This window comes from Lipotes vexillifer, unplaced genomic scaffold (genome assembly GCF_000442215.2).
Source record: "Lipotes vexillifer unplaced genomic scaffold, Lipotes_vexillifer_v1.1 scaffold402, whole genome shotgun sequence".
NCBI classification, from domain to species: domain Eukaryota; kingdom Metazoa; phylum Chordata; class Mammalia; order Artiodactyla; family Lipotidae; genus Lipotes; species Lipotes vexillifer.
In genome coordinates this window covers 126258-153093 of record NW_006798409.1, presented here as the reverse complement: position 1 = coordinate 153093, position 26836 = coordinate 126258, and the positions used below count along the sequence as shown (strand labels likewise).

Below are 26836 nucleotides of genomic sequence, written 5' to 3'. Positions count from 1 at the left end.
AGGAAAACCCTTTCTATCTGAGCATGGTGGATGAAGTCTATCTTCTCTCTCCTCTACGAGGTGACTTGCTTGGGTGAGATGGATGAGTGTCCCGAAGCATGAGGCCCAGCGATGGGAGTGGCAGCCTGTGGGGGACCCCCGGGGCGGGGGCTCCAGGTTGTCTGTGTTTGTCCTGCAGTTTCACCTGCCCGTCTGGCCCCGGGACAGCTAATCTCACCGAAATACACAGATCTTTCCTTGAGGAGCTTGGGTGGACAATAAATGTTACATTCACCTAGATCATGGGGTGATAAAGCTAGGAGCAATTTCCAATTGCTGTTTTTAAATAAGGAAAACAGGGCACAAGGAGAGAAAAGGATGTACAGTAAGTCTCCTACATATGAACCTTCAAGTTGCGAACTTTCAAAGATGTGAACGTGAGCGCCGTCAACGTCAGGCGTGAGTGACATTGCAGCTTGCCCTCCGTCTCCTGTTGCTGACGACCCTTCCGCTCTACCATCTCCCACCTCCTCTCCCTCCTCCAGCCAGTAACTCTTCTTTCCTGTTCACTCGATGCCAGCCCCTGGATGCCAGCTGTTGAACTGTACTACTGCATTTTTCAAGGTATTGTAAGATTAAAAACGTTTTCTTTATTTTTTGTGTTTGTTTTTGTGTATTATTTGTGTGAAAAGTATCATAAACCTTTTACAGTACAGTACTATATAGCTGATGGTGTTAGTTGGGTCCCTAGGCTAACTTTGCTGGACTTACAAACAAACTGGAGTTACAAACGTGCTCTCGGAACGGAACTCGTTCGTATGTCGGGGACTTTACTGTACCCCGAAATCACAAAGCCGGCCGGTGGCAGTATTAGGCCTAGAATATAAGTTCATGATTCTATGTCCCAGCCTGCTCAGTCCTCACCTTCCCAGAGAAACCAGTGACCAAGATCAGGAACAGCAGTTCTGTAAGGCTTCTCTGTACCGAAGGGTCTGACTTACCTAGACTTCCTGGGCTACATTTGGAATATGCTTGGCCCTAACCTACCAGCTAGGGGACAAGGTTTTTTGTTGCTTGGCCTGTTAACCTGCCAAACTTAGATCGAATTGACCCTTCATGAATAAAAACATTGCTTTCTCTTCTAAATTAACCCCATAAAAATTCACCTATTTGAGGAGCTTGGAAGTTCTCTTCCTTTTCAATCACTTCCATCCTTTGGAGAAAAACACCTTAAACACCTTAAGTGGGAGTAATTACTAGTTTTAATGTTCCTAATTTCATGCTGGCGACTGCAAATATCATTACTGATTCCTGCTCTTATCAATAGGTGGTCTTTCATCGCGGTAACTGCCCTATTAACAAAGAAGGAAGAAGACACTTTCTGATGTCTTGCCTGGGGTTCATGACAAGAGGGAGGGAAGGCAGCAGAGAAGCTAATACCACATCACCCTAACGAAACAAATGTTGAACATGTCAGGAAACATGGACTCCGGTGTCACAGGCTTTGGGTAGAGGCATGATTGATGATACGGGAGTGCATGAAGGAAGTGGCCAGAAGCTATCTGGGAGGACACGCAGCTGCAGGAACCAGGCTGGGGTACAAATCAGGGAGATGGACCTGGGTGGACACAGGAACGGGGGCCCCTGGGCTGAGCAGGTTACACCCAGTCTAAATGGGGCATCGAGTGCAGGTCCAGATACCCGTGATTGTCGAGGCTGTGCCCCGTGTGGCAGAACACTTGTAGGAGAAGTCAGAAAGCCATAGTTTTATGTGAAATGTCTTGATTTTTAAAGGACATCAACAATTTCATATTTTTAAGACTACATTAGAAAATTTACTTTATTAGATAGATAATTATTATAAATTGAATGACTCTGGCTTATTTGCGTTCCAGATATTTTTGTCAGATTTGTTCAATACAAGCGCACATGTGTCTGGATGCCTTCTATGTGACCACTAGCAAACAAGTACAGACTTGCAAAAGAGCATGGACTCAAGGCATTTCATAATCTTCTCATGTACGTTTAATCTAGTGTGACGGGATTAGATAGATGGAGACATTTTACAGACCATTTGCATCTCTGAGCTCTACTCTGGGCTCCAGATTCCTGCTACCAGCTATCTGACACCTTCATTGGAGGCTTAAAAAGCATCCCCAACATGACCCTTACAAGCCTTTTTTTTTTTTGAGGTATGTGGGCCTCTCACTGTTGTGGCCTCTCCCGTTGCGGAGCACAGGCTCCGGACGCGCAGGCTCAGCGTCCATGGCTCACGGGCCCAGCCGCTCCGCAGCATGTGGGATCTTCCCGGACCGGGGCACGAACCCGCGTCCCCTGCATCGCAGGCAGGCTCTCAACCACTGCGCCCCCAGGGAAGCCCCCTTACAAGCCTTTTCTTTCTGATCCACATCCCCTTCCTCTGCCCTACAAAAAAAAAAAGTCCATACCCTGCATCTATCTTCCTAATCTCCGCAAATGGCACCAATGTTTATCTAATTGCTCACACCAAATATTTCAGAGTCATTCTTGATTCCTTCATATCTGTTACCAACAATTCACACTGTTTTAAAACACAGTGTGGACAAACAAAGACATCTGTGGGAAATGTAATCCATGAGCCAACGGTATTCAACCTCTGTCTTAGGTCTTCACACATACTGGTGATATGGGAGAGGACTCTTTGTGAATAACAATAAAGTACTACTCTGATATGCAAAGGTGAGGGAGGAAGTTAAAGCCAACTGTGGTGCTGTAGGGGATGGGAAGAGACCCTATACTCCATCTCTTTTACCTCCTACGTTAGTCATCCTAAAATGACAACGTCAAGGTCACCATCAGGGTCCCTGACATTTTTCTTTTTGGCCACGCCTTGCGGCTTGCGGGATCTTAGCTCCCCAACCAGGGATCCAACCCCAGGCCTTGGCAGTGAAAGCGCTGAGTCCTAACCACTGGACAGCCAGGAAATTCCCTGACATTTTTCTTATCTGGTTCCTAGACTCTGGTTATCCTCTTTTTACTTTTGGTTTAATCATTACAATATAAAGTGCAAAGGTTGGGGTGTCTTGTACAGTTGTGAACATGCAGTTACTTATTCTATTACCCTTGGTCATTCATCTACTCAACAGTTATGAGTGGGGCAACTATAGTGCTGGTTTCTCCTAACGTGGTGATGAAATAGGCTGTGACTTCCAAGACCAGACTGAATAGATATTTGCAGCAGAAGGTGGTGGGTGCTCTGGTGGAGGGGTGCTAAAGGGGCAGTGGGAGCTGAAGGAAAGGAGAATCTTCCTTGATCAGGCCATCAATTTTGAACCCATCCCCTTTCATGGATTCCCTTTCACCTGGCTAACTGTTAGGAAGAAAGCTTGACCTCAAAGTGGCAAATTTGGTGAAAGCAAAACCAAAGCTACTTACTTAAAATGTGCCTCATTATTCTCAGGTTAATGGGAAATGTCCTATTGGTTGAGTCCAGCCAACAAGAAAACTACCTATGGTGTGCAGAACTGCGTATTATTTGGTATCTATGTCTCTAACCAAGCATTACATGGATATTTAGCTTCCTAGAATGAAAATTATTGTGGCCTCTCCCGTTGCGGAGCACAGGCTCCGGACGCGCAGGCTCAGCGTCCATGGCTCACGGGCCCAGCCGCTCCGCAGCATGTGGGATCTTCCCGGACCGGGGCACGAACCCGCGTCCCCTGCATCGCAGGCAGGCTCTCAACCACTGCGCCCCCAGGGAAGCCCCCTTACAAGCCTTTTCTTTCTGATCCACATCCCCTTCCTCTGCCCTACAAAAAAAAAAAGTCCATACCCTGCATCTATCTTCCTAATCTCCGCAAATGGCACCAATGTTTATCTAATTGCTCACACCAAATATTTCAGAGTCATTCTTGATTCCTTCATATCTGTTACCAACAATTCACACTGTTTTAAAACACAGTGTGGACAAACAAAGACATCTGTGGGAAATGTAATCCATGAGCCAACGGTATTCAACCTCTGTCTTAGGTCTTCACACATACTGGTGATATGGGAGAGGACTCTTTGTGAATAACAATAAAGTACTACTCTGATATGCAAAGGTGAGGGAGGAAGTTAAAGCCAACTGTGGTGCTGTAGGGGATGGGAAGAGACCCTATACTCCATCTCTTTTACCTCCTACGTTAGTCATCCTAAAATGACAACGTCAAGGTCACCATCAGGGTCCCTGACATTTTTCTTTTTGGCCACGCCTTGCGGCTTGCGGGATCTTAGCTCCCCAACCAGGGATCCAACCCCAGGCCTTGGCAGTGAAAGCGCTGAGTCCTAACCACTGGACAGCCAGGAAATTCCCTGACATTTTTCTTATCTGGTTCCTAGACTCTGGTTATCCTCTTTTTACTTTTGGTTTAATCATTACAATATAAAGTGCAAAGGTTGGGGTGTCTTGTACAGTTGTGAACATGCAGTTACTTATTCTATTACCCTTGGTCATTCATCTACTCAACAGTTATGAGTGGGGCAACTATAGTGCTGGTTTCTCCTAACGTGGTGATGAAATAGGCTGTGACTTCCAAGACCAGACTGAATAGATATTTGCAGCAGAAGGTGGTGGGTGCTCTGGTGGAGGGGTGCTAAAGGGGCAGTGGGAGCTGAAGGAAAGGAGAATCTTCCTTGATCAGGCCATCAATTTTGAACCCATCCCCTTTCATGGATTCCCTTTCACCTGGCTAACTGTTAGGAAGAAAGCTTGACCTCAAAGTGGCAAATTTGGTGAAAGCAAAACCAAAGCTACTTACTTAAAATGTGCCTCATTATTCTCAGGTTAATGGGAAATGTCCTATTGGTTGAGTCCAGCCAACAAGAAAACTACCTATGGTGTGCAGAACTGCGTATTATTTGGTATCTATGTCTCTAACCAAGCATTACATGGATATTTAGCTTCCTAGAATGAAAATTATATGTCAAGTGAAAAATGGGTTCTCAATTTCAGACTGTCATTAAAAAAAAGAAGTCATCAAAGCAAGTTCTTTTAAACATGATATTTGGGCTGCTAGGTCTTGTTCTTACCTCATGAGCATTTCAGCTAAACTCTTTGCATCTGGGGAAAGAAAGCTGATATTAGTATAAGATAAACAACTCATTAACATTCACTCAAGCATTTGTGACAAATATTCTACAGAATCAGATGACAATAACCATTTTTAAATGTAATTGTATATCGAAATCATTGCTAATAACCTAAACTTTTATGGATTCCTTGTCTGTTGTAAATGAGACACACACACACACACACACACACACACACACACACATACATATATATGTATACACATATATGCATAAAGGTAGCATAAAAAGATAGGTACAAAAATATTCAGATACCTGCTAAAGGTCATATTACAACCTATTCATTTGCCACTTTCCAAAAACCCAATTTTACTTTCAGAAGTCAGAAAATTAACACCTTGAAAGTAATTCATTATGTAGTACAAATTCTATTCTTTTTGTTATCAAAATGAAAAAGCTTATGATCACTTAAAAAAGTCATTATTACAGAGCTACGCATCCCTTTGGTTGATCAAAGAATCATATAAACAGCTTATCACTGTGTCTGGAAACTCAGATGTTTATTTCAAACACAGAAAGAAAGCTTTTCTTTCTTTCTTTTCTCTGAAGACATTATTTACCAAGATCTGGTTACCATCCCTGACAAAAGAAATCCTGCCTAAAAATGATGTAATTTTTTTTAACCTTTTTGATGGCATTGGTTTGAAATTCTAATTTCCCTTAAAATATAATTTGTTCTTATTACACATTTTACCTGACAAAAACGAATGTTTCCTTTCTTAGAACACAAAGCCCTTCTTTATGATTTCCTTTCATTGCTCTCTAAAAAGCCTTGATGTTAAGTGTTCAATGAACAGAATTTTCTGGAAATGGATTCAGCTGTCTGTGTGAGTGCCAGTGAAGCAATGCATTTGTTGGAGCATTTTCATCTTTGGGGGCTAACAACTGAATGCAGTCGCTTTTATTTCAGGGAGCAGAGCGCTGTAATTGGGAGGTGTGGACTGTCACGGGAAGAGCCACACGTGGGCAGGCACCCCATGAACCAAAGCTCAGCTTTTCAAGTCAGCCATGCCAGTTCCCACCTCGCAGCGAGGCCCCGGCTTTGCGCACAGATGGGTTCTGTCTGGGAAATGAAATAGCTCCCTTTATCCCACCCACATGGCAAAGCAAAGAAAGCAAAACAGCATCTAATTTCTCAGCTCATGGCTTTATATTTATCTGCAAAGACAAAGTAAATATGATGAGTTTCATCTCTTCCTGAATGATTTAACACTTACAAAGTAAATATACATATACACATATATAAAATGCCAGAAGCTTGGGATTAATTAGTTCTATGTAACAACCAAGCACTGGCTAGTTCAATACTCTAAAAAAGAGGAAAAATTTCCAAAGAGTAAAACACCGTATTTCAGCTCACAACCTGAAGGAAACTCCTACTCAAACATCTTCAGAATGGACCTGTGTTCCTTGTTCTGCCACAATCATCGTTCTTTTTCTATTTCTGAAGTTAGTCATCACAGTTTTCTCTTCTATGATTTTTTTTTCTATCAATGCACCAAGGGATGGCAGCATCCAATGAGTGAGGACAGAGGTCCCTCCAGTACTGACGTGCTCTAACTGCAAATTTTCCACGTCTACAATTAGCAGGCATCTTCATCCACATATTTAGGTGCCCAAAGCCATTTTGGTCTACGCTTCCCTATGCTTATCATCTTACAGTGGATCCCTTTCTCTTTCTGTCTTAGCTACTATTTCCTCCTTCTGACTCATCTTAAATTGTGAGAAACATTATATTCATGGAAACTCACTTCTTCTGTGAGTTTCCCTTTGAGGAAGCTGAGAGCTGGTGGAGTTTTAAGCACAGTGATGGGGTCTGGATAGCACAGTTGGCATCATGGACTAGGCGTGAATGTCTTCTGGGGAGTGGGACCGAGTGGATTGCGGTCACAATTAAGCACATGCTAGGAATCTGGATTGCACCAGTTACTTTAGGACTGCTTGCCCATGTCCCCTTAATATCAGTCTGTGCCTGGGAATTACTGTGCCCTCCTTCGGAAACCAGGAAACTGGGATCCGGATACATTCAGTCGTTTGTTGCAGCTGAGCAGGAAATCATAACCAATGTCTGTTGGTTCAAACTCTTTTTAACCACTGTCCTCAAAGTCCTTTATACATAGAGGGGGATACATGTCGTATCCTTAGGAACACATACAAGAGCAGACGTCTCATGCCAGCTGACTGAGGACACACCCTAGAGGGCGCTGTGTCAGGCCGGGTGAGTCAGAAAGGATGGAAGACTGTGCCCACCTTAAAGGAAGTGTGGACTTTAATGGGAAGAGTGCTCCAGGGCACAGAATTAACTTGTGTTGGAATTCTGAGCTTATTCAGGAAGCAAGGAGTCGGTCAGTTTGACTACAGAGAGAAGTTTCTAGGGGTGGTGGGGAATGCGGATGGTCAAGATGGTCAGGAGCTAAGAAAATGCAACTTTGCATCACGGACCATAATCTGGAAGCTTTTGCCTGGGCCAAGCAAGGGGGGAAGTGGAGGAAGGAGGGCAGAGGTGGTGGCCAGTGGGTACAGGTGCCATAAACAGCATTAATCAGACAATGCAGAGTGCCCAGGATGGGGGGTTGGGGGCAGGGGCCTGGTGGTGGGGAGTGAATGACATGATAGTAGACAGAGGGCATCTACAAGAATCAGGGACCTACTGCGTGTGGAGAGACAGGCAGAGGGACCGTGGGGAGTCCAGGGAAATGGCAAGATTTGGGATATGCAGGGCTGGGTATATGGTAACACAAGGGACAGAAACAGTTGTCTAGAAGGACTTGGAAGCAGCAATTTGGCTGCAGGCTGAGATGTTTGGCTTCAAACATATTGAGTCCTTTGACAGATTAACGTTAAGTTGGGGGACAGATTTGGAATCCAGTGTCCAGCTGGGAGGTATGTCAGGGCTGAGATGGGCTCAGAGTCTTCTGTTTATACAGGGAGAGGGGAAAGAGAGATGGAATTTTGGACACACTTCTGTTCAGGGGTGAGAAGGGAATCTGGGACAAGTTAAGATAATATATTTTAAGTCATGGAATCATGGTATCTTAAGAGCATTACAGACTTTTCAAATCAGCCTCATAATAAATGTCTGAATCCCTTCCACAGTGCCTTGGACAGATGTTAAAATGAGCCAAGCCGCTGGATGTTCCAGGGATGGAGTGATGCCCTTGCTGCACGTATGGTGCCGACCTCTCTTCCCACTGCTGACCTGCCTTCCAAGTCTGTTGATGGCTCCCCACTCAACACATCTCCCTGGGACTCTGGCTCTTTTCTCTCTCCTCAGTTCAATTCTCATTTCCTCGTCAGCAGCTCCTTCTCTGGTCTCCCTAGCTCCAGACTCTCAGCCCTCTAAGTGACATCCCCACTGCAGGAAGGATGGATCTGAAACACAGCCCTCACTGGGTTGCATCTGTGCTCTAAAACTCTCAAAGGAACCTCCCTACCAACAGGAATCTTCAGCTCAGGGTACCAGCCACCCATGCTGGCCCCAGCGGTCTTTCCAGCTCAGTTGCCTCTTACTTCGGACTGCCAACCCTGTCTCTGAGTTTCCTGCCCTTGCATTTTCTGCCGAGACCCCTGTGACTTTGTTCCTCTGAGGCCCTTGGAGATGGTGCTTTGTCCCCACCCCTCCAGACAGAGGTGACTTGCTCTGTACACCCTCCCAAGCCCAGCAGGTGAAGCTGGTGTTCTGCTTCCCTGGGCTTCCAAGGACATCTGCACCCGTCTAACCTCTCCGTATCTGTTCAGCACAGCCTTTGCACCTTTCATTGTAACTTCCTGTTTGCATATTGTCTCTCTATTGGCCCTTTTGCCCTTATCTCCAGGCTCAGCCCAGTCACTGGAACAGTAAAGCCACATACAGTTTTTCCTGAGGATACAATTAATCACGAGAGACACCTTCCTTTTCTCGTGTTGAAATCCCTTGGTGTAATTTCTATCTGGATATAACAATGGCACCTTCTGGAAACGTTGAAAAAACCATTCGAATATTTCCAGGTAGCTGCCACACCCCAAGTAGCTCGGCTTCAGTGTTGTCTTTTCTAGGTTGAATTCTCTAATTTTCTTGACCACTCCTCAGGTGGCATAATTTCTAGGTAATTCCTTACTTGGGTCTCTCTTTTATGAAAGACATTTCCCCCTTCCTTCCTTCCCTCCCTCCTTCCTTCCTTCCTTCCTCCCTCCCTCCCTTCCTTCTTTCCCTCCTTCCTTCCTTCCCCTTCCTTCCTTCCTTTCTTCCCTTCCTCTCTCCTTCCCTCTTTTTTCCCTCCCTTCCACCCCCCTTCCTTTCTTTTAATCCCCCTCCCCCTTCCTCTCTCCCTTTCTTCCTTTTTAATAATTCTTGTTCCACATTTTCTGGTCTGAATAGTTCTCCTCTTGGTTCACATCAAAGTAAAACAGATGTTGAGTCCTTCTGCTACCTGCCATCTGTTAAGATGAGAACATCATCTCAAGTCATCATCTTCTTCTTGCCCAACACAGCTCAACAGCCTTTTGTGTTGTCTGTCACTTTTTTCCACCAATTTCAGCTCAGTCTGAGATTTAGACTTTGTGACACCTTTCCTGAAGCCCCGGCTACTCCTCCGTGCCCATCCTGGGCTTTGTGCTCAGCTCTTCACCTTGCGGGTGGGGAGATGATGGAGAAATACTACCAGGGTAGCCTAGTGATATGGAAAGATGGAAAAAAGCAGGTTCAAAAAAATAACATGTGCTAACACTGTGAATGTGCAAAGAGGGCTAGAAGATGACAATGAAAGGAGACTTTGGGGATCAGAAGGTAATTGCTCACCTGCCTTGAGTAGAGCACTTTCATTTGAGTGGTGGGGAGAGCAGTGAGACTGAGGATTTGGGAGCTGGTGAGACTCAGTGTAAATAGTTGAGTATCAAAGACTCTTTCAAGAATTCAGTGGGGAAAAGAAATGGAAAGGAGGGCAGCAGATTAGAAGATAGGCAGACAAGAAGGAATCCTTTTTTTTTAAATATAGGGGAGCCTGAGTGGTAGCGAATGTAGAGATAAAAAATAAATAAACCAAATATTTTTGATGGGCAAATATAAAATTATAAAGTCACTATTGGTTCTGTGTTAATATATCTTCTAATTCTATGTTTCTTTGATACATCTTTTTATACTAGCTTAATGTGGATGCAACAGGCTTTCTTTCTTGAATGTTCCAAAGCCAAAGAAGTTTCACAGGAAGAGAACTGGGTAGACAACAGTGATTTCGGCTCTCCTGCTAATTCTTCCCTAACTGATGTGTGATTTCCAAGTTCCCTTCAGTTTTCATGTCAGCAAAATAGAGCATAACAGTGTCAAGTTTATTTGCATCTATTTGCACAGCTATTAAGAGACTAAAGCAAGATAGAGTATAGTAAAGCGTTATGGAAAAGGAAGAAGGGAGAAATCCTGGAAAGTGCTAGCACTCTGTCAATTAATACATGGTTCAGTCAGTTCTTGGGAAGAGGCACCTCGGCTGGATGAAGAGCCTCACAGTGTGGTCTCCCGGGTTCCGCGTTCTTTGCGGACCATCGCTCCTGTGCGGTCTGTACTTGGCATGAGGGGTTCTTATTAACAAGGCAGCACGGGCCTCCAACATTGCAGCTGTGGCAGTCCTGGGTGCATACGCTAACGTTTCTTTAAAAAGGATGACTCTCATTCATCGCCACATCATTACATTTTCATCTCCAAAGAAGTTCTAGTTAAGTGAATGGCATCTGCTTTGGTTCATACTCTCTACTGAGCAGTCACTAGCACACACCCAACAAAAACATAAAAACCAATTTTGGGGCAGCAGATTTCCCCCTGCTTTACCATCTCTCAAAAGCTCTTATTTGCAAGCTCCCTCGCAACAATCCCTGCTTTCTGTGGAATTTCAAGGGGTCTCGTAAAGTAGCTGTATTCCTAAGGGCTATAAAATCTGCATTTACATTTTTACAAGGTCGCAAGGAGGACTCCCAATCATCAGCTCAAATGAAAGCTGATTCCAAAACCGTGACAAAATATATATCCCAGAAAGAAAACCGTACAGACTTGCCATCTCAGAAAGTTGCAAATACAAGCACGGACGAAGCAGAGCACGTGGGCAGAGGGCAAAGCCCAGGGTGACCCCAACTCTCCCCATCCTGCCCCCGACCCCACCCCCCACCCCCGTCCCTCGCTCCACGGCTGCACTTGGCCCGGCCCTGCTGCCATCCCACTGTTCCTTTGTTTCCCCACTCTCAGATACAGAAACCCCTTTTTAAAAATATAGTTCTGCCATAACACATTTGAAGTTTTGAAAGGACAAGTTTTTTAAAAATGAAGGTCAAAAGGAAAAATGAGAGGAAGGAAGGAAGAAAACACAAAGCCGAGAGCTAAAGTTTCAGAGTAGAGGCTTCTGACCCCATCTAAGCCCCAAGCTGGGCATTTATTAGCTGGGCAATGAAGTCTCTGGGGGTGCCCACCTCCCACCCCTTCACTATGGAGCACCGAGGACCCTTTGCATGCGTAGGACTCAATGCATCAGTGCCATGACCATCTTTATGCAAGTCTACCTTGAGTCCAAGGTCTTTGTGCTCCTAGATGCACACCTTTCTTCCTTTACATTATTAAAGTTCAAGCTAAGCTTTGGTCTTACAGATGAGGAGGGATTTAGCTCACTTGCAGGGCAGATTAATGGAATATTAAACAGTTGTGGCCCACCCCTTCAGCTGTGCTTGTGGAGGACTCTAAGGCCATGTTCTCTCTGAGAACCGCCTCCTGGAACTAATCGGCTTCATAGTATTAATGCACTTTAAAGCATATGCTTAAAGTAATAACTAGGCTTCTGTTCAAGGGAAGAAGGCCATTTTGCCACAGAAACATGGTCAAATTTTATGTCATACACTGATTTTTATCTTTAGCTTCTTTGAAGTCTTGGAAGTAGCCTTTGGCTTGACGCTGCCAGTTGTGACCCATACAGGTTGGTGCTTTGCACCCTCTGGGGTAAACTCATACTAGAGGGGGAAGCTTTTAGTGATCCTGGACCTGTTTGCTTGACATGGGAATCAAATTTTTATAAGGTTGTGTCTGCTGGGATCATGGTGATTTATTTTATAACCTTGCACTTCAAAGGATCTAGTGGTGGGGCAAAATCAGGGCATGACTTAAAGCAAAATGTGGCTTCTGAACTCCTGGATAAGGTTACAGATTTTTTTAAAAATGTAGCACTTGAAGACAATTTAGACTTTAGGAGGTCACTAGGCTCTAAAATTAGTCAAGCGCTCAGGAAGGAAGAATATAGGTTGGCTAAATTGCTTGAGTCCCATTTTCTTTCTTTCTTTCTTTCTTTTTTTTTTTTTTGATTTTTACATAAAAGCACATTTACGTATGGTGCATTCACTAGGTTGCTTGTCTATATGGTGAAACAATCCTGCTTAAAAACATTGAGTAGCATTTAGCAATCAAACAAGGTCTATGACAGGGAGTTGATCTTACAGTGTTCATTAGGGACCCTACAGTATTTTCCTATAATCCAGATTTATTTCCAGTTTTGATCCTGATCAGTGGTTGCTCGGGCAACTTTGACATATTATTAGAAATGTCCTTATTTTACACAATAAAATATTGTATGAAGCCATTCAATCTGTAAGTATATTTGAACTGATTCTAACCCAGGGATAGGATCTGTGCCTTATGTGGGTCAGGTAGTAACTGGATGATTCTACTAATGAACTCTGTTTAATAGATAGGCACCTACTACCGTAAACTCTGTGGCTGTGCTTTCTTTTCATGAGAGAATTGGAAACATTTTGCGTTATTAATTAACATAACATTTCAAGGGCCCTTCAGGCTTAAAAGACAAAGATCTTTGGGGGGCAAGGTCTGGCCTTTCACTGATTCCCCCTTAACAGCCCTAGTCACTTGCTCTGCCCTTTTATGACACAGTTTTCAATGTTAAAGAAAGATGAGTCTGTCCCTTGAAAGCCTTTGCTGACCATTCTGGGACAGAATCTTAGTAACCTTTTTTTCTCTCTAGGACCTAGCCAAAATCTTGTGATCAAATAGAAATGGTTAATAAGAAAATTTTACTGTTGGTTTTAAAAAATGTTACACCTGGCATGTGGTAGATAATCAATGAGGGTGTGTTGAATTAAATATTTCAGTGCATCCAAAGTAAAACTTGCCATTTGGAAGGCGATAGAATTAGGTGTCCGATCATTTTGGCTTCTTGCTGCCCTCTTGTCAGACTCTTGATTTGGAAGCTTTTGTTAAGCACGTAAAATGCAAGACTGCAGATACCTTTGTGCCCTGAAATCTACTTCTCTGGAATACTTTGCTTCTCAGCATCTCCCATGAATACATATTCTTTGTCACAGCACTTATTTTCCTCCCACTGAAACCTTTGTGCTGGCTCTATCTCTTCTCTGGCACAAAGAAAACAAAACCATTTCCGGGGAATGAAAGGCTGGACTCGCTGATGTGATGTATTGCTCTCTTTACGAAGACCAGCTACAAAATAGTGGTGTCAAAGAGCAGAGATGCTGACAATAAAAATGCCAGCCCAGGATATTTTCTGGACAGAGTCCTTGCAAAGCAATAACTAAATTACAAGGGACTATTAAGAACAAAAAGGAAGGATGTCACACCTGCCATCAGTCTAACTCAAATGCACCAGGAAGAGTCAGCAACATCTTTAGCATCTTTTCCTTACTCTTGGCAAAGCAGAATGAAGTTGAGGTGCTTAAGTCATAAGTAGAAGAGGAAAATCAAACAATAGTTGGGGAGGTAAAAGTAAGCAACGGGGACCAACGGCAAAAAGAAAAGGTGAATTTGGGAGAGGGTGGAAGATGCTGGGAAGGATTTCCTCAATGTTTAACCCATTTGCTGCCAAACCCTAGTCATCAAATAGAAATGATGGATGAGAAAATGTTACCGTTGATTTTTAAGAATGTTATATGGACAATTCATAGCCCTCTAAGTGCAGCCGGTTAGACATGGCTGTCTAAATGCAACACAAACACGCCACCCTGGTACCTCAATAACGATGTCCCTAAAGTCCGCACAATGGGTTTCTGTTTTCGGTGAAAGAGGGGTTATAAAAAAGTCCTTTTGGTATTTTTTTTCTTTTTTTTCTTTTCTTTTTCTTGCGGTACTCAGGCCTCTCACCGCTGTGGCCTCTCCCGTTGCGGAGCACAGGCTCTGGACGCGCAGGCTCAGCGGCCATGGCTCATGGGCCCAGCCGCTCCGCGGCATGTGGGATCTTCCCCGACCGGGGCATGAACCCGCGTCCCCTGCATCGGCAGGCGGACTCCCAACCACCTCGCCACCAGGGAAGCCCCCTTTTGGTATTTTAATGACAAACACTTGTGAATGGAATCCAGCACAGCTCACCTGATATTGAATTTCTCAACAGATTAGGCAACATTATGTTTTTTGTAGTGCTGTTTTCTGTAGCTCTTGAATGCCCCCCGCCTTTCCTCCCTAGTTGGAATTAATCGCCTCCTCTTTTGTGCTTAGGTAGGATTTGTTTGTTTTAGCATTCGTGACATTTTGGCTCTTCTCCTGGTACGTACATGCCTGTGCGTCTGCCTCATACACTAAACCGAAAGTTCAGAAGGTTCTTTCTTTTCATCTTGTACATCGGGCACCTAGCACAGCCCTTAGGATATAGGATTCACTCAAGAGAATCTGCAAAATTAAAAGGTAAGTAGAGAATGCGATTTAGAAAGACTATTTCAATGAGATTGACGGTTCATCTGAATTATCGGGCTACAGAAGGTGTAAACGGAAGACCTATTAAAGTGTGCAGATGGAGTGCCATGTATTTCAAATATTTTAATGTGTTGGCCAAGTAGAAGCACATTGATAGTAAAATGGGTTAGAGTCCCATCAAAAGGAGTGCTCTGGCTACCTGAAGACAGGTGAAAATATCCCCATGTTCTGCTGTTCTAACTGGACTACAGTCAAATCAAGCATCTACACAAGTGGTCAATGCTTTCCAAGTCTACCAGCCAGGCTTGGGGATATCCCAGATATAGTATAAGGACAGTGCTTCCAGGCTTGTTCCTCAAATGCAACTTTGAAGAATACATGGGATGTTGCATACTCCTCACTGCACTGATAGTAAAATGCAAGCAGCTTATATATACATTTTACCAAGAAGCGGCTTGGTTAAATACCCTGACAGGTAAAGAGGAGGGACTCAGAGCATTGTCCTGCACAGGGCTTTGTATATGAAAGAACTCATTGGCCTCACACTGCACAGCCAGGGCAGGTAGGACTGTTGGCCAGAAGCTGGAAGAGCCGTGTCGCACAGAATCTACAGAGCCAGACATGGGAATAACGGTGCTGCTGACAAAGGCTCCCATCTGGTCCAAGATCTCATCTTCCATTCTTTCTTTTTTTTTTTCTTAGTTAAAATGAAACTCTTACACCAAGCATCAGCTCCAATTTCTAACTCAACGAAGTGTGTGTTTTCTGCCTCACAACGCTTTCCCAGGACCATAAGCCCTTAATTTCCATTTCCCGGCAATAAAATAGCTCTCATTTCCAGAACCAATCTGGAAGGTCTTTTTAAAGGATACCCCGAGAAAACCATAATTTGAAAAGAGTCATGTACCACAATGTTCATTGCAGCTCTATTTACAATAGACAGGACATGGAAGCAACCTAAGTGTCCATCGACAGATGAATGGATAAAGAAGATGTGGCACATATATACAATGGAACATTACTCAGCCATAAAAAGAAATGAAACTGAGTTACTTGTAGTGAAGTGGATGGACCTAGAGTCTGTCATACAGAGTGAAGTAAGTCAGAAAGAGAAAAACAAATACCGTATGCTAACACATATATATGGAATCTAAAAAAAAAACGTTCTGAAGAATCTAGGGGCAGGACAGGAATAAAGACGCAGACGCAGAGAATAGACTTGAGGACATGGGGAGGGGAAGGGTAAGCTGGGACGAAGTGAGAGAGTGGCATGGACACGTATACACTACCAAACGTAAAATAGATAGCTAGCGGGAAGCAGCCACATAGCACAGGGAGATCAGCTCGGTGCTTTGTGACCACCTAGAGGGGTGGGATAGGGAGGGTGGGGGGGAGACGCAAGAGGGAAGGGATATGGGGATATATGTATATGTATAGCTGATTCACTTTGCGATACAGCAGAAACTAACACACCATTGTAAAGCAATCATACTCCGATAAAGATGTTAAAAATAAAATAAAATAAAATAAATTAAAGGAGGCCGTAATTGGTGGCCTTGCTGTGGCGGCTCAACATTAAAGAGAGGGGTTGGCAAACCCTCGTGAAAGTCATTCTCTTTGCCTGCCTTGCTGGAGATGTGAAAGAGGTTGGCTTTCACTCAATTTCTGAGTCGTAACATTTGCATGATTTGCATGTGAGGCCCCGCAGTCCTGCTGACGGCACATCACAGGTCACAGAACCAGGCGGCGCGGGGAACCTGGCGCAGAGAGGGTAAGGCACTCCGCGGGGCCGATTCCCTCCCAGCCAGCCATCTGTCCTGCTTTGCGGAGGAGACGGCCGAGCCTCCACTCACCTCTCAGCCTCTTCAGCCTCTGCTCCCGTCTCCTCCTCCGAACCACCAGCAGGAGTACGAACAGCAGCAGCAAGCCCACCAGGATACAGGAGATGGTCACCAGCATCTTGAGCCCTTCATTGGTCGTCAGCCCTTCATCACTTTGGACAACTGACTTAATGAGTGGAGGGATTGTACCTGAAAGCAGGGTCATGATGTTAGGTGGCAGTTAATGACGACAGCATGGCGGAGTTTTTAGGGATGACGGGTTACCAGAACCGCGCGAGTGATCGAGGGGGTCCGCAGTGATGGGGATGAGAGGAACACTTCCTCTAGGTCCTCGTTCATTCCTTTCCTGGCTCACTCCCCTCCTACGCTTACTCTATGGAACGTCGAACCAGAGTGTGCGCGAAGGGCAGAGCACATTGTTTTTTGGAAAGGGACTTCATTTGGCAACGTACAGCTGGGTGCAGACACTTGAAAGCATAAGGTCCAGGCTCGGCACTTAAAAAAGCCACACACACTTCCGTGGAGTTGAGTGTCACCCAGAGCACAATTAAGAGGGGCTGTTTGAAAAACTGCACATCAAAGAAGGAACAATGGGTTTGGCAAGTGGACAGAAGGGAGTCTGTGGGGAGACGGTACCAGATGAGCCTGCTTAAAGGAGCTTAAAATCTCTTTTTGTTTCGTTATTCACTTGCTTTTTATCACGGGTGTAAGGCCAAATTTACTTTTAAAACTATTTCCGGGTGTAAGAGTAAAACCAACTCTTCAAAGGGGAGCCATCCAAGTCTCTAAAGCAAAAGCTACTTATTGGCCCATATAAAGCTCTGAAATTCAGATTATTTAGAATTACAAGGAAACACCTAAGTAGACTGAACTCGGAGCTGCCTTAAGCTGCCTTCTTCTCAGAGGCTTAATACAATGGGTGCAGAGATTCAAACACAGGCATCCACATTATATGGGGCCTGCATTTTGGCACCGACCATTATGTAAGATGCTCCAGTCCACTGTATCTTCCATGTAAAACAAGGACCAGGAAGTCAGTGATTTAGGAAAAATAATGCAAAAATAGTGCAATTTCCCTCTGAACAAAAAGAGTCTTGTCCTGCATTTAGTGAGTAGAGCAGGGACAGTAGAATGACGGGCCCCTTTGCTATCTGCTAAGGCCAAGAAGATCATTCTTCCAACTTTATATAGAGTGTTTTGGCTGCAAACCCAAGTCTGCAAATGCTCAGAACCCACATAAGAGGCACATAAGGGGATGCAGGTGAGGATGGGGCTGCAAAACCAAGATGACCCAGGACCAGTGGAAACATTTGGCTGAGGAAATGGCAGAAGAAAGTCAAATAAAGCCACGGGCGAGTCTGAAATCTGACTGGTATTGATAGATATAAAGCTAATGGTCAACGTTTGTTGTTCCTAAAATGAAAAATATTCTTCAGGCAGAAGTGACCAAAAAGATACTAAAGCTTTATATCCACAAGCTTAGTTAAAAAAAAAAGTAACCTTTTCCAAGGAAAACATACATATGTATTCTTATTTCTAGTGTAATAAGATTATTTCAGATTTCAGAAAATTTTAAATGTAGCTCCCAGGACTTTTTCATGATTTAATCTAAGATCTTGGATAAAGTGAGAATATTTCTTTTAGAAGACAAACATTTAAAATCTGCAGAGCACTTTGTAAGTAAGAATGACAGTTTCAAATGCTGCATGCGAGTGGTTTCTAATTAAATGATCAGCTGTGAACTTATCATGGACGTGCACCTTGAAGCCGTGTGCTCTGGACCACACAGATTATGAAGAAGCTGGGCACCAGAGCGCGATGGTCGTAAGGCAGTTAATGGACATCAATCATCTAAAGTAAGAAATATACTTCCTGCCCAAATGTGTACCCTGCTAGCAAAGGGCTTTGGGGAGCCCTTAAATGCTAGGGAAAATGGTCAGTGTTGAAGTCCTTTATTTTGTCAGATCAAAGAATGAAACCATGTTGGAGGAGAAAGCAAGTTGTCCACACTGCTCTGCGGTGGCTGGTGCTCTGTGACGGGACCTCTTGGAGTGAAGTCGCTTGTGATTGAGGCTAGAAGGTTAGAAAGACGTGGCCCATGAGGATCAGAGGTTTTGAGGAGAAGCCTCACTGTCTGGGAGCTGGACCTGGTGCCTTAGGAGCTGCGGGGCCCAGGCTGGTGTAACCAGCACCAAGACTCCCACCTTGGCACCTTCCTGCCTTCACCCCACCCAGGCCCTAAATGCTGCGGGCGAGCCTGGGGTCTGGCTGAGGAGGGATCTGTGGGGAGACGGCCTTGGTGAGAGACTCAGGGTTGGGTTTACAGTGGTGCCAGGACGAGAGGAACAAGCCCTCGGCCGGCCAGGACAGTCCAGGAGAAAATGGCCAAGGGAGGAGCCATGTCTACAACACCTCTGGAGCATCCTTTGGTCGTGTCCGAGGGTCCTTGGGTTTACGTACACTCTTTTCTTAGAACAGGATAACCTGCACTCCAGGGAAGTTCCTGCCAGAATACTGATTAAGCGAGATCCCAAGTGCACGTAAGCAGAGGAGCGAACACCCCTCAGCCTGTCTAGCGAAGAATAGAGTATTGGGGTGTTAGCTCTGGCGCAGACTTTTTGGGTAAGTCATCAGCACTGTGGTCCGGCCCGACTGGTGGACACTGGACAGGGTCTCTGAGGGAGCTAAGCCCAGAGCTCCAAACTGTCTGATGAATGGCGGCCAGTTTTACCCTGTGATCACAGCACCGAATTCAACCACTGCCTTTCCCTGAGTGAAAATCACTGCAAGGCTGCAGAAATCAGCATCAACTTGCTGCCAGTTAGGACTTTCTGAAGTTTCCTGACTGCAGAAAGGTCAATGTCACGCCACCCTTTAGCTTCACTGGGCTTGGCATTTGTTCAACATCAATAAATGGCCCCTATACTAGTTGGAGCCAAAAAGGATAAAAATTTCTATCACTTGTTTTCAGTCAACTAAACGTCACAAGATACCTCACCTGGTTTTCAGAAAGCCCATGCCAATTGCATGCATGTGTGCATATGTGTGTGTGTGTGTGTGTGTGTGTGTGTCTTCTAACATCCCATGACATTATTCTATTTCCATCAGTGCCTCTATTTCTGCCCAGAGACTAACATAAGCTCCTTTACTGATGGAAGACTGTTTTTGCACATGCAGTTGAAGGGCTAAATGAGAGCAAAAAAGAAAGCTGTTATGTGGATTGGGATGGGGTGGGAGGAGGGGAGGGAGACAACAAAAGCAATGTTAGCTCACAGTCATGACCAAGCACACAACCACGTGGCACAGAAGCCTTCAGCCCCAGGAGAAGTCACTCCTGCCCCGAGACTCCCTAATGAGCTGCGTGCGGGCCCTCCGTCCCTCCTTCCTGGAACACGGCCAAGGTCACGTGGGTACCTGGTCTAGGGAGCCCTGGGGGCAGCAGACTGAAAGGCCCCAAAGCCTAAGGGGATCGGCGGGCACGAGCCCCACTGTGCCGAGGATGGATGTCAGATGCGGGAGGGACGGCGAGCACGCGCACACATCCCGAGACGCGGGAGGGAGGCCAGCCGGCCAGCTTACTGCCGTCGTAGTTGAGCGTGGCGAAGTTGGCCTGCTTCTCGGCACAGCCAGCGCTGTTGCACACCCTCATCTGCAGCTCATACCACGTGGCTTCCTGCAGGTCGTACAGGATGTACGACTTGGAGAGAGAGGTCCGCTGAGCCGTGGTCCAGACCGCGGTCCCGAAGGGTCTGTACTCGAGCGTGAAGGAGGTGATGGGGCAGCCGCCGTCATTCCAGCCGATGAGGTTCAGCCTCACACGTGTGATATTGATGCTGGTGAAAAGTTCCTGCTCCTTCGAGAACTGGGGCTCTGCGGGGGAGGGCGCAGGGCGTCAGCCCGCGGGCACACGAGTGGAGGCCATCCGGCCGCCCCACGTTAACCTTGGGCTGCTTTCCCCACAGGCGAGGGGCTCAGTCCAAGTCTGGGTCACGGGCCGCTTGTCCACTATTTATAGGGATCTTACGGACCCATGTTCCCCAGGTGGGAAAGGGAACTCTGGGTGGGTAGAGGTTGTTTTTGTGAATCTTAGCATTAGTTCCCTGAAGAACAAAGCTATTCTCATGTATGCACTTCCTTGTGTGTTTTTTTTTAGTTGAGAATTATGTTTTATTTGGTAGACAAAACTGAGAACTTAAGCCCAGGATGCAGCCTCCCGGGTAGCTCTGAGGGACTGACCCGCCTTGAGTGGTTTTGAAGGAACCACTGTGATGTGCTGGGCTGACCCGTGTCCATTCAGGGACCTGACTCAAGAGAAGTCAGACTTGGATTTGGGAAGTACCCACAGGCCTCCTTGCTATCCAAGCGGCTCACACTGGAGCCCAGGAACCCAGTGGGTATATTTCTGCATAAATCAACCCCTCATCATCTGAACCCTGGTACATGTTATCCAAAACTCAGGTGCCGCATCCAAATAACGCCTTCACTTTCGAATCTCTCGCTCTCCTGCCATCCCGTCCACACCACTGGATGAGAGTCAGCAGTGAGGAAACCTACGAAGACCCTCTCCCCGCCCCCTCATGTGCACTCACGTGCAGCCATATCCCTCCCTCCTGCTGGTGTTTCTGAGCTGCAAATTTCACCACTGAACGTCACTGCCCTGGGGTTCGCCTCCCTGAAGGTCCATTTTCAGAGTAAAAACCGACTCACACTCAAGGTTCACAGTCTACCCCGGTGACTTCTCACTGGGAAAGTGGGGCCTGTGAGGCGATGTGACAGTTATGGGTGGAAGGGGGTGAGGTGACTAAGGGAGAAGGTCACCCCAGAAGAAGGTGAGAGGGCAAAGGTCACCCCAGAAGAAGGTGAGAGGGCAAAGGTCACCCCAGAAGAAGGTGAGAGGGCAAAGAGCACATTTCACGGCTACTCAGCCCGGGAACTTTCTGTCGGCACCAAAGCCCTTGATTTTCAAATGACACTCTTTTAATATATTTATTTAATATATTTAATATATTTATTATATTAAATTTAATATATTTAATATATTAATATATTTATTTATTTTTATTGGAGTATAGTTGATTTACAATGTTGTGCTAGTTTCAGGTGTACAGCACAATGATTCAGTTATACATATATCAATCTATCTATTATTTTTCAGATTCTTTTCCCTTATAGGGAATTACAAAATATTGAGTAGAGTTCCCGGTGCCCTACAGTAGGGCCTTGCTGATCATCTATTCTGTGTACAGTCATGTGTGTATCTGTTCATCCCAAACTCCTAATTTATCTCTCCTCCTCACTCTTCCCCTTTGGTAACCATAAGTCTGTTTTCTATATCTGCAGACACTCTTCCTTTAAACTGCAAATGAAATAATGAGAAGAGAGAACCAGAATATTCCATATGGACTGGCCATCTCTTTCAATACCCTGTAACACTGCCAAACCCATCTGGGGAATAACAAAGTTCAAACTCACAAACATGTAAATGTATGATGCATCTTTTCTGATTCCAGTCTCCCCTTTGATTTGGAAAATAGGAAATCTAGAAACTAAAGAAGGCTTACATACCTTTTCCTAATGTTTTCGCTTCTATGATTTCACTTATGCGCCCCGGTCCCACTCCATTTTGTGCAGTAAGAGTGAACTTGTACCAAGTCCCACATTTCAGATTTTCCAGGCGGTAAGAACGTTCGCTTGGGCTGATGGGAAAACTTCCCCACTGCTCACTGTTATCCTCAGAGTACTGCAATATGTAACCTTCAGAAAACAAGAAATATTCCAAAGAGCGTTATTTGCTTTCTATCAGAAGTTTGCACTCTGCATGGGATGCGTTCTCAGAATGTGCACATCTTTGGAAGGGAACACCTGAACTCTTGCTGACTCCAGGAAACTGAACCCAGGCTGGGAGTACTGTGATGACATATTGATTATGAGGTATTTAGGCCACGCCAGACGTTACTACGGTGGGATTGCTGGATAGCGTGATGAAGATAAAAGCACTTTCTGCCCATTCCCTTTAAAAGGTGTAACTGGGCAGCAGGAAATGGATACTGAATCTCTAAATATCTGACCTTGCGAGCACACGTGCCGAATGCCTGGGGATGGGCGTGGTCTGAAGCTGGGTTCTTTTTAAGAGAACCAAAGCTCTGGAAAAGGGGTAAGTTATCAGCGGGGGTAGGAATCTCCTCAGCCACGCCCTCCCAGTCCACAATGACTGTGCCAGGCATTATCCACAGCCGGTTACTCACATCACCTCGCATAACCCTGTGGGTTAATAATTATGATCTCCACAGTGCTGACAAAGAGACTGAGGTCCAGAGAGGTTAGGTGACCACTCTAGGGTCTTATAAGCAAGGTTCAAATCCTACTGCCAGAATCTGAAGCCTGCACTCCTGTGATCATGGAGACATCCCTCCCTGTTACGCCTTCATCCCTGTCACCCCAGCCGCCTTCCTGGGGCAAACGTATCCTGTCTGCTCTGTCCTTGTCTCCTAAATGTTCACATCCAGGCAGCCCAGGACTGGCCTGCCTGATGCATGGTGTCCTTACACCAGCACACTGGCATCCTCCCTCCTACCCATGGAATTCCATTTTTGACACCAGTGACGAAAGCACATCTCACCCCCACGCTACAGAGCCTCTGAACCCCAAGCTGGTAGCAGTCAGTGTTTTCCATGTGCCTCTCATGAGATCACCCACCTCTGATGCCCTCCTGCAGCCACGGTCAGTATCATCCCACTGGCTTCCTCCTTCCCTCCCCTCCGGCCCCCTGCAGCCTTGGGGTCCCTCCTCCCTCCTCAGCCTCATTTTCCCTTCTGTGTTCCTAATCTGCAGTCCTGACAGCTCTCTCAGCGCCTGATATGTGAGTGATGCATCTGGGTCAGCTCTCCCGTCCTATCCCGACTTCACCACCTCCCTGGTGCCCTACGCTTTGCGGTGGGGGGGGGGATTGTACTTTCCTTCTCATTTCCTTCATCTAAACCACTTCTAGGAAGCTTTACTAGCTCTTGGAGATGGGAACCCCCGTGTCAATGGCTTTGGCCACCCCTGTGCTTCAAAGACCCCTGGTCGCCTTTGCCTGGAAACCCTTCATTACTAAAGTTGGCTTCAACTCTAAGACCTTCTGCTCTGACACCCTTCCTGTACTGCCTCTCCCATGATCTCACACTTACAGAACCAAGACTTCCTTTCATCTGAGCCCGGAGTCCTAGGGTCCCTTGGACTCCTGCCTCGGTGCCCCATTTTTTTTTTCATAAAATGCTTCTCCACCTAGCCTAGAACCTCTGGTAGAGACCATTTCAATCAGGAGCCTGGTTTCACTCACTCTTTTGACTTCTGACAGCACTTACCCTGCCGGTCACCAGCTTTGCTGACTCGTGATCCACTTTTCTGCTCCACTGTCCAAGATCACTCGAGCAACTCATTAAACCGTGATAACCGTGACCCCTACGCTTTGTGCTGTTCCTCTGCAGCTGGGGCCTTGCTCACGCTTAGCAATGGCTTTGTTTCTTGATTAATGACTCCCTGTGCATTTCCCACAGCAGCTGTTACAAATCTTTCCCTCTCCTCAAGCCCACAAACACATCCTCACCCCTAATCATCCACTTATTCAAAAAAAATAATCTCACCTTTCTCTTCGCTAAAAAAAGAAAGATCTTCCCCTTTGCCCAGTGGAGTGCTAATCAATGTTTAACAACTGGCTCTTGGGAAAAAAAAAAAAAAAGCCCTGATGGGTAGCATTTCTGATTTCTGTGGTGTGTAAATATCCCCAGCCGGGCCGCAGTCATCGAGGGCAAAGTTGGGAAGAGGGGCGGCAACGTGCTCTCATGGGCTGGAGGGAGACGGCTCCAGACACCACTGGCCTCACCCTAAGACGACCCTGTATTTCCTGTTGTCCTCTCGCCTTCCTCCTCTCTCAGAAGAAGGGTGTCCTCTGCCGGCAGAACTCTATCCGTCATCCTTTCCCACCTGCTCTACGACCCCTTTTGTCCCACGGCTCCTTAACCCCGTGCAACCTCAGTCTCCTCTGGGTTCTCTCCCTCCCCTTGGTCTACAACTTGCTCAGAATGTTCTCCCAATGCCACTCAGGCTGGGATCATCACGCTAACTCATTCCTTCGGTAGAAACTCCCTTAATTCTTTTCTACTCTGTGTTAATTGCAAAAGCTTTGTGCAAATAGACCGCTTCCCACCTTTCAGTACTTTCTAAGTCAGAACAGTCACTGTGGTTACTTCACTGACGCACTGAGTCCCTGTATGGATGGTACAGCGTTGACAACATAGGGAAGAAGCACAATGCAGCATCTTGGGGGACGAGATGTGACCACATTTGTTTTTTCTTTCTTCTTTTTTGCATGTGTTAATATTTCACTCACATTGCATGCGCATGGTACTCATCTTATGAATGGGATTCCTTGGATGAATGGGTGAGTTTCAACAAATACCATAAAAATAGATGTGTAGTTTTTTGCATAGGTAATGGAAGAATTAATTATATGATGAGTTTGGGGGAGAAAGAAACTAACACATAACGGTTACGTGATAAATATGTGTGACTTATCTGCCCGTGGATGATGACAATGAATCAACTGTTGTGGGCCACCTATTTCTCATTACCTCTGATAGAACTGCCCCCGTTGTCCCCAGGAAGCCATGAAAGGGTGATGGAGGAAGAGGTGGTTTTGGAAACTGTAAGCCGAGGCTGATCTGGTGGAACTAGGGAGGAAACAGTTTTTAGAAAACAAGAATTAGTTGTTCACATCTTCAGTCTTCCGTAACAGTCATTTACCAAATGGTTTTTTAACAGCCATTTATTAAATAAGTGTTTCAGGTTGACAAAATATGCAATTCACTTCTGTCAAAATATCTATTTAGTTGAAATCCTGGGCTAAAGAGATAGAACAGAATGATCCCATTATTTAAAGAAAATTCAACCACATTTCTACTTGGATTTATGTCCTCATTCCCTCACCGATTCCTTACATTTCTGAGTTGCTCACCACTAATCGAAACCTTCTGTGAACTTACTAAGGATCCATGCATTATTTTACTCTAAATTTCAGCCATGGTTCAAGTGAGAAAGATAAATGCACCCACTTGGCTTTTCAGTTCTCAGCGATATGAAAGGGGGAGAGGAAGCCTGGCTGGTGGGAAAAAAAACTGCAAAAATGTCCACTGTTTCACGTACTCCCCTGCTCAAGAGGCAACACACACACACACACACACACACACACACACACACACACACTCAGCTCTGAACTCAAAGGTGTGCCATTGAGTGGCAGCGCAAAAACTTGAATAGTCATACAAAGTTTGAAGAATACATACTTCTAATCAATGGGCCTCAGTAATATTTGGATTAGCTCTGCAGACAGCAATACTAAAGAAGTTTAGAAAGGTTATCCTAATTATATAGAAAACTTGTCATAAAATGGCCTTCTCTTTTCCTCCAAGAGAAGCCTAATATATTAACCCAGAGCCATGAAAAATGGATTCCTCTCTTTAGAGTTGTCATATAATGTCTATATCTCCAAAAATGCCCTGAAATCTCCTGACTTCAAGTTATTTGAAATTCCAGATCAATTTTGCATTATTTAAAAATATATAGTTCTTCCCCTTCCCTCCCCTCCCACTGAGGACAACATTGGTTTCATTTTTTACTTGCTGTGATTTATTAATGTGATAGCACTTAAATCCCGAGACTTTACACTTTGATTTTTTCTACTAATGAAATATCACTGTGCATCTAAATTTGAACCCAGTCAGTGGCCATCTGGGATTTTACACATGATTTTAATTTGACAGTCTTAAATTTGTCATGTACTTTTGGTGTATGATATCAAGAAAAATTACATACACTGCATTAAATACACAATTAAACATTAATGCCCTACAGAGTTTTAGTTTGTGTCCTTTTAATATACATTGCATATGACAATTCAGTTAATTAGCATTCATAAAACACCTCAGTTCAGACTTTCTTCTTGCCGGTATTTTCTGGGTTACACTTGTACATGTGTGAAGTAAATCCTGCAATTAGTGGACATCATTATGAAGGGCTTTTTCAGGGCTTCCCTGGTGGCGCAGTGGTTGAGAGTCTGCCTGCCGGGGACGCGGGTTTGTGCCCCGGTCCAGCAGGATCCCACGTGCCACGGAGCAGCTGGGCCCGGTGCCACGGAGCAGCTGGGCCCGTGAGCCATGGCCGCTGAGCCTGCACATCCGGAGCCTGTGCTCCGCAATGGGAGAGGCCACCA

The 26836-nt window shown here is 45.3% G+C and overlaps 1 protein-coding gene across 1 annotated transcript in view; it reads right to left on the bottom strand.

The window, feature by feature from the left end:
* The window catches only part of DSCAM (DS cell adhesion molecule), a gene marked incomplete at its 5' end in the record, with an annotated part of 155192 nt that overhangs the window by 36366 nt on the left and 91990 nt on the right, over positions 1-26836 (bottom strand). Inside the window, 5 exons of the mRNA XM_007470501.1 lie at positions 5029-5059; positions 16600-16776; positions 20167-20457; positions 22153-22341; positions 25200-25298. Coding sequence (XP_007470563.1) covers positions 5029-5059; positions 16600-16776; positions 20167-20457; positions 22153-22341; positions 25200-25298 — 787 coding nt within the window. The remainder of the gene's footprint in view (positions 1-5028; positions 5060-16599; positions 16777-20166; positions 20458-22152; positions 22342-25199; positions 25299-26836) is intronic.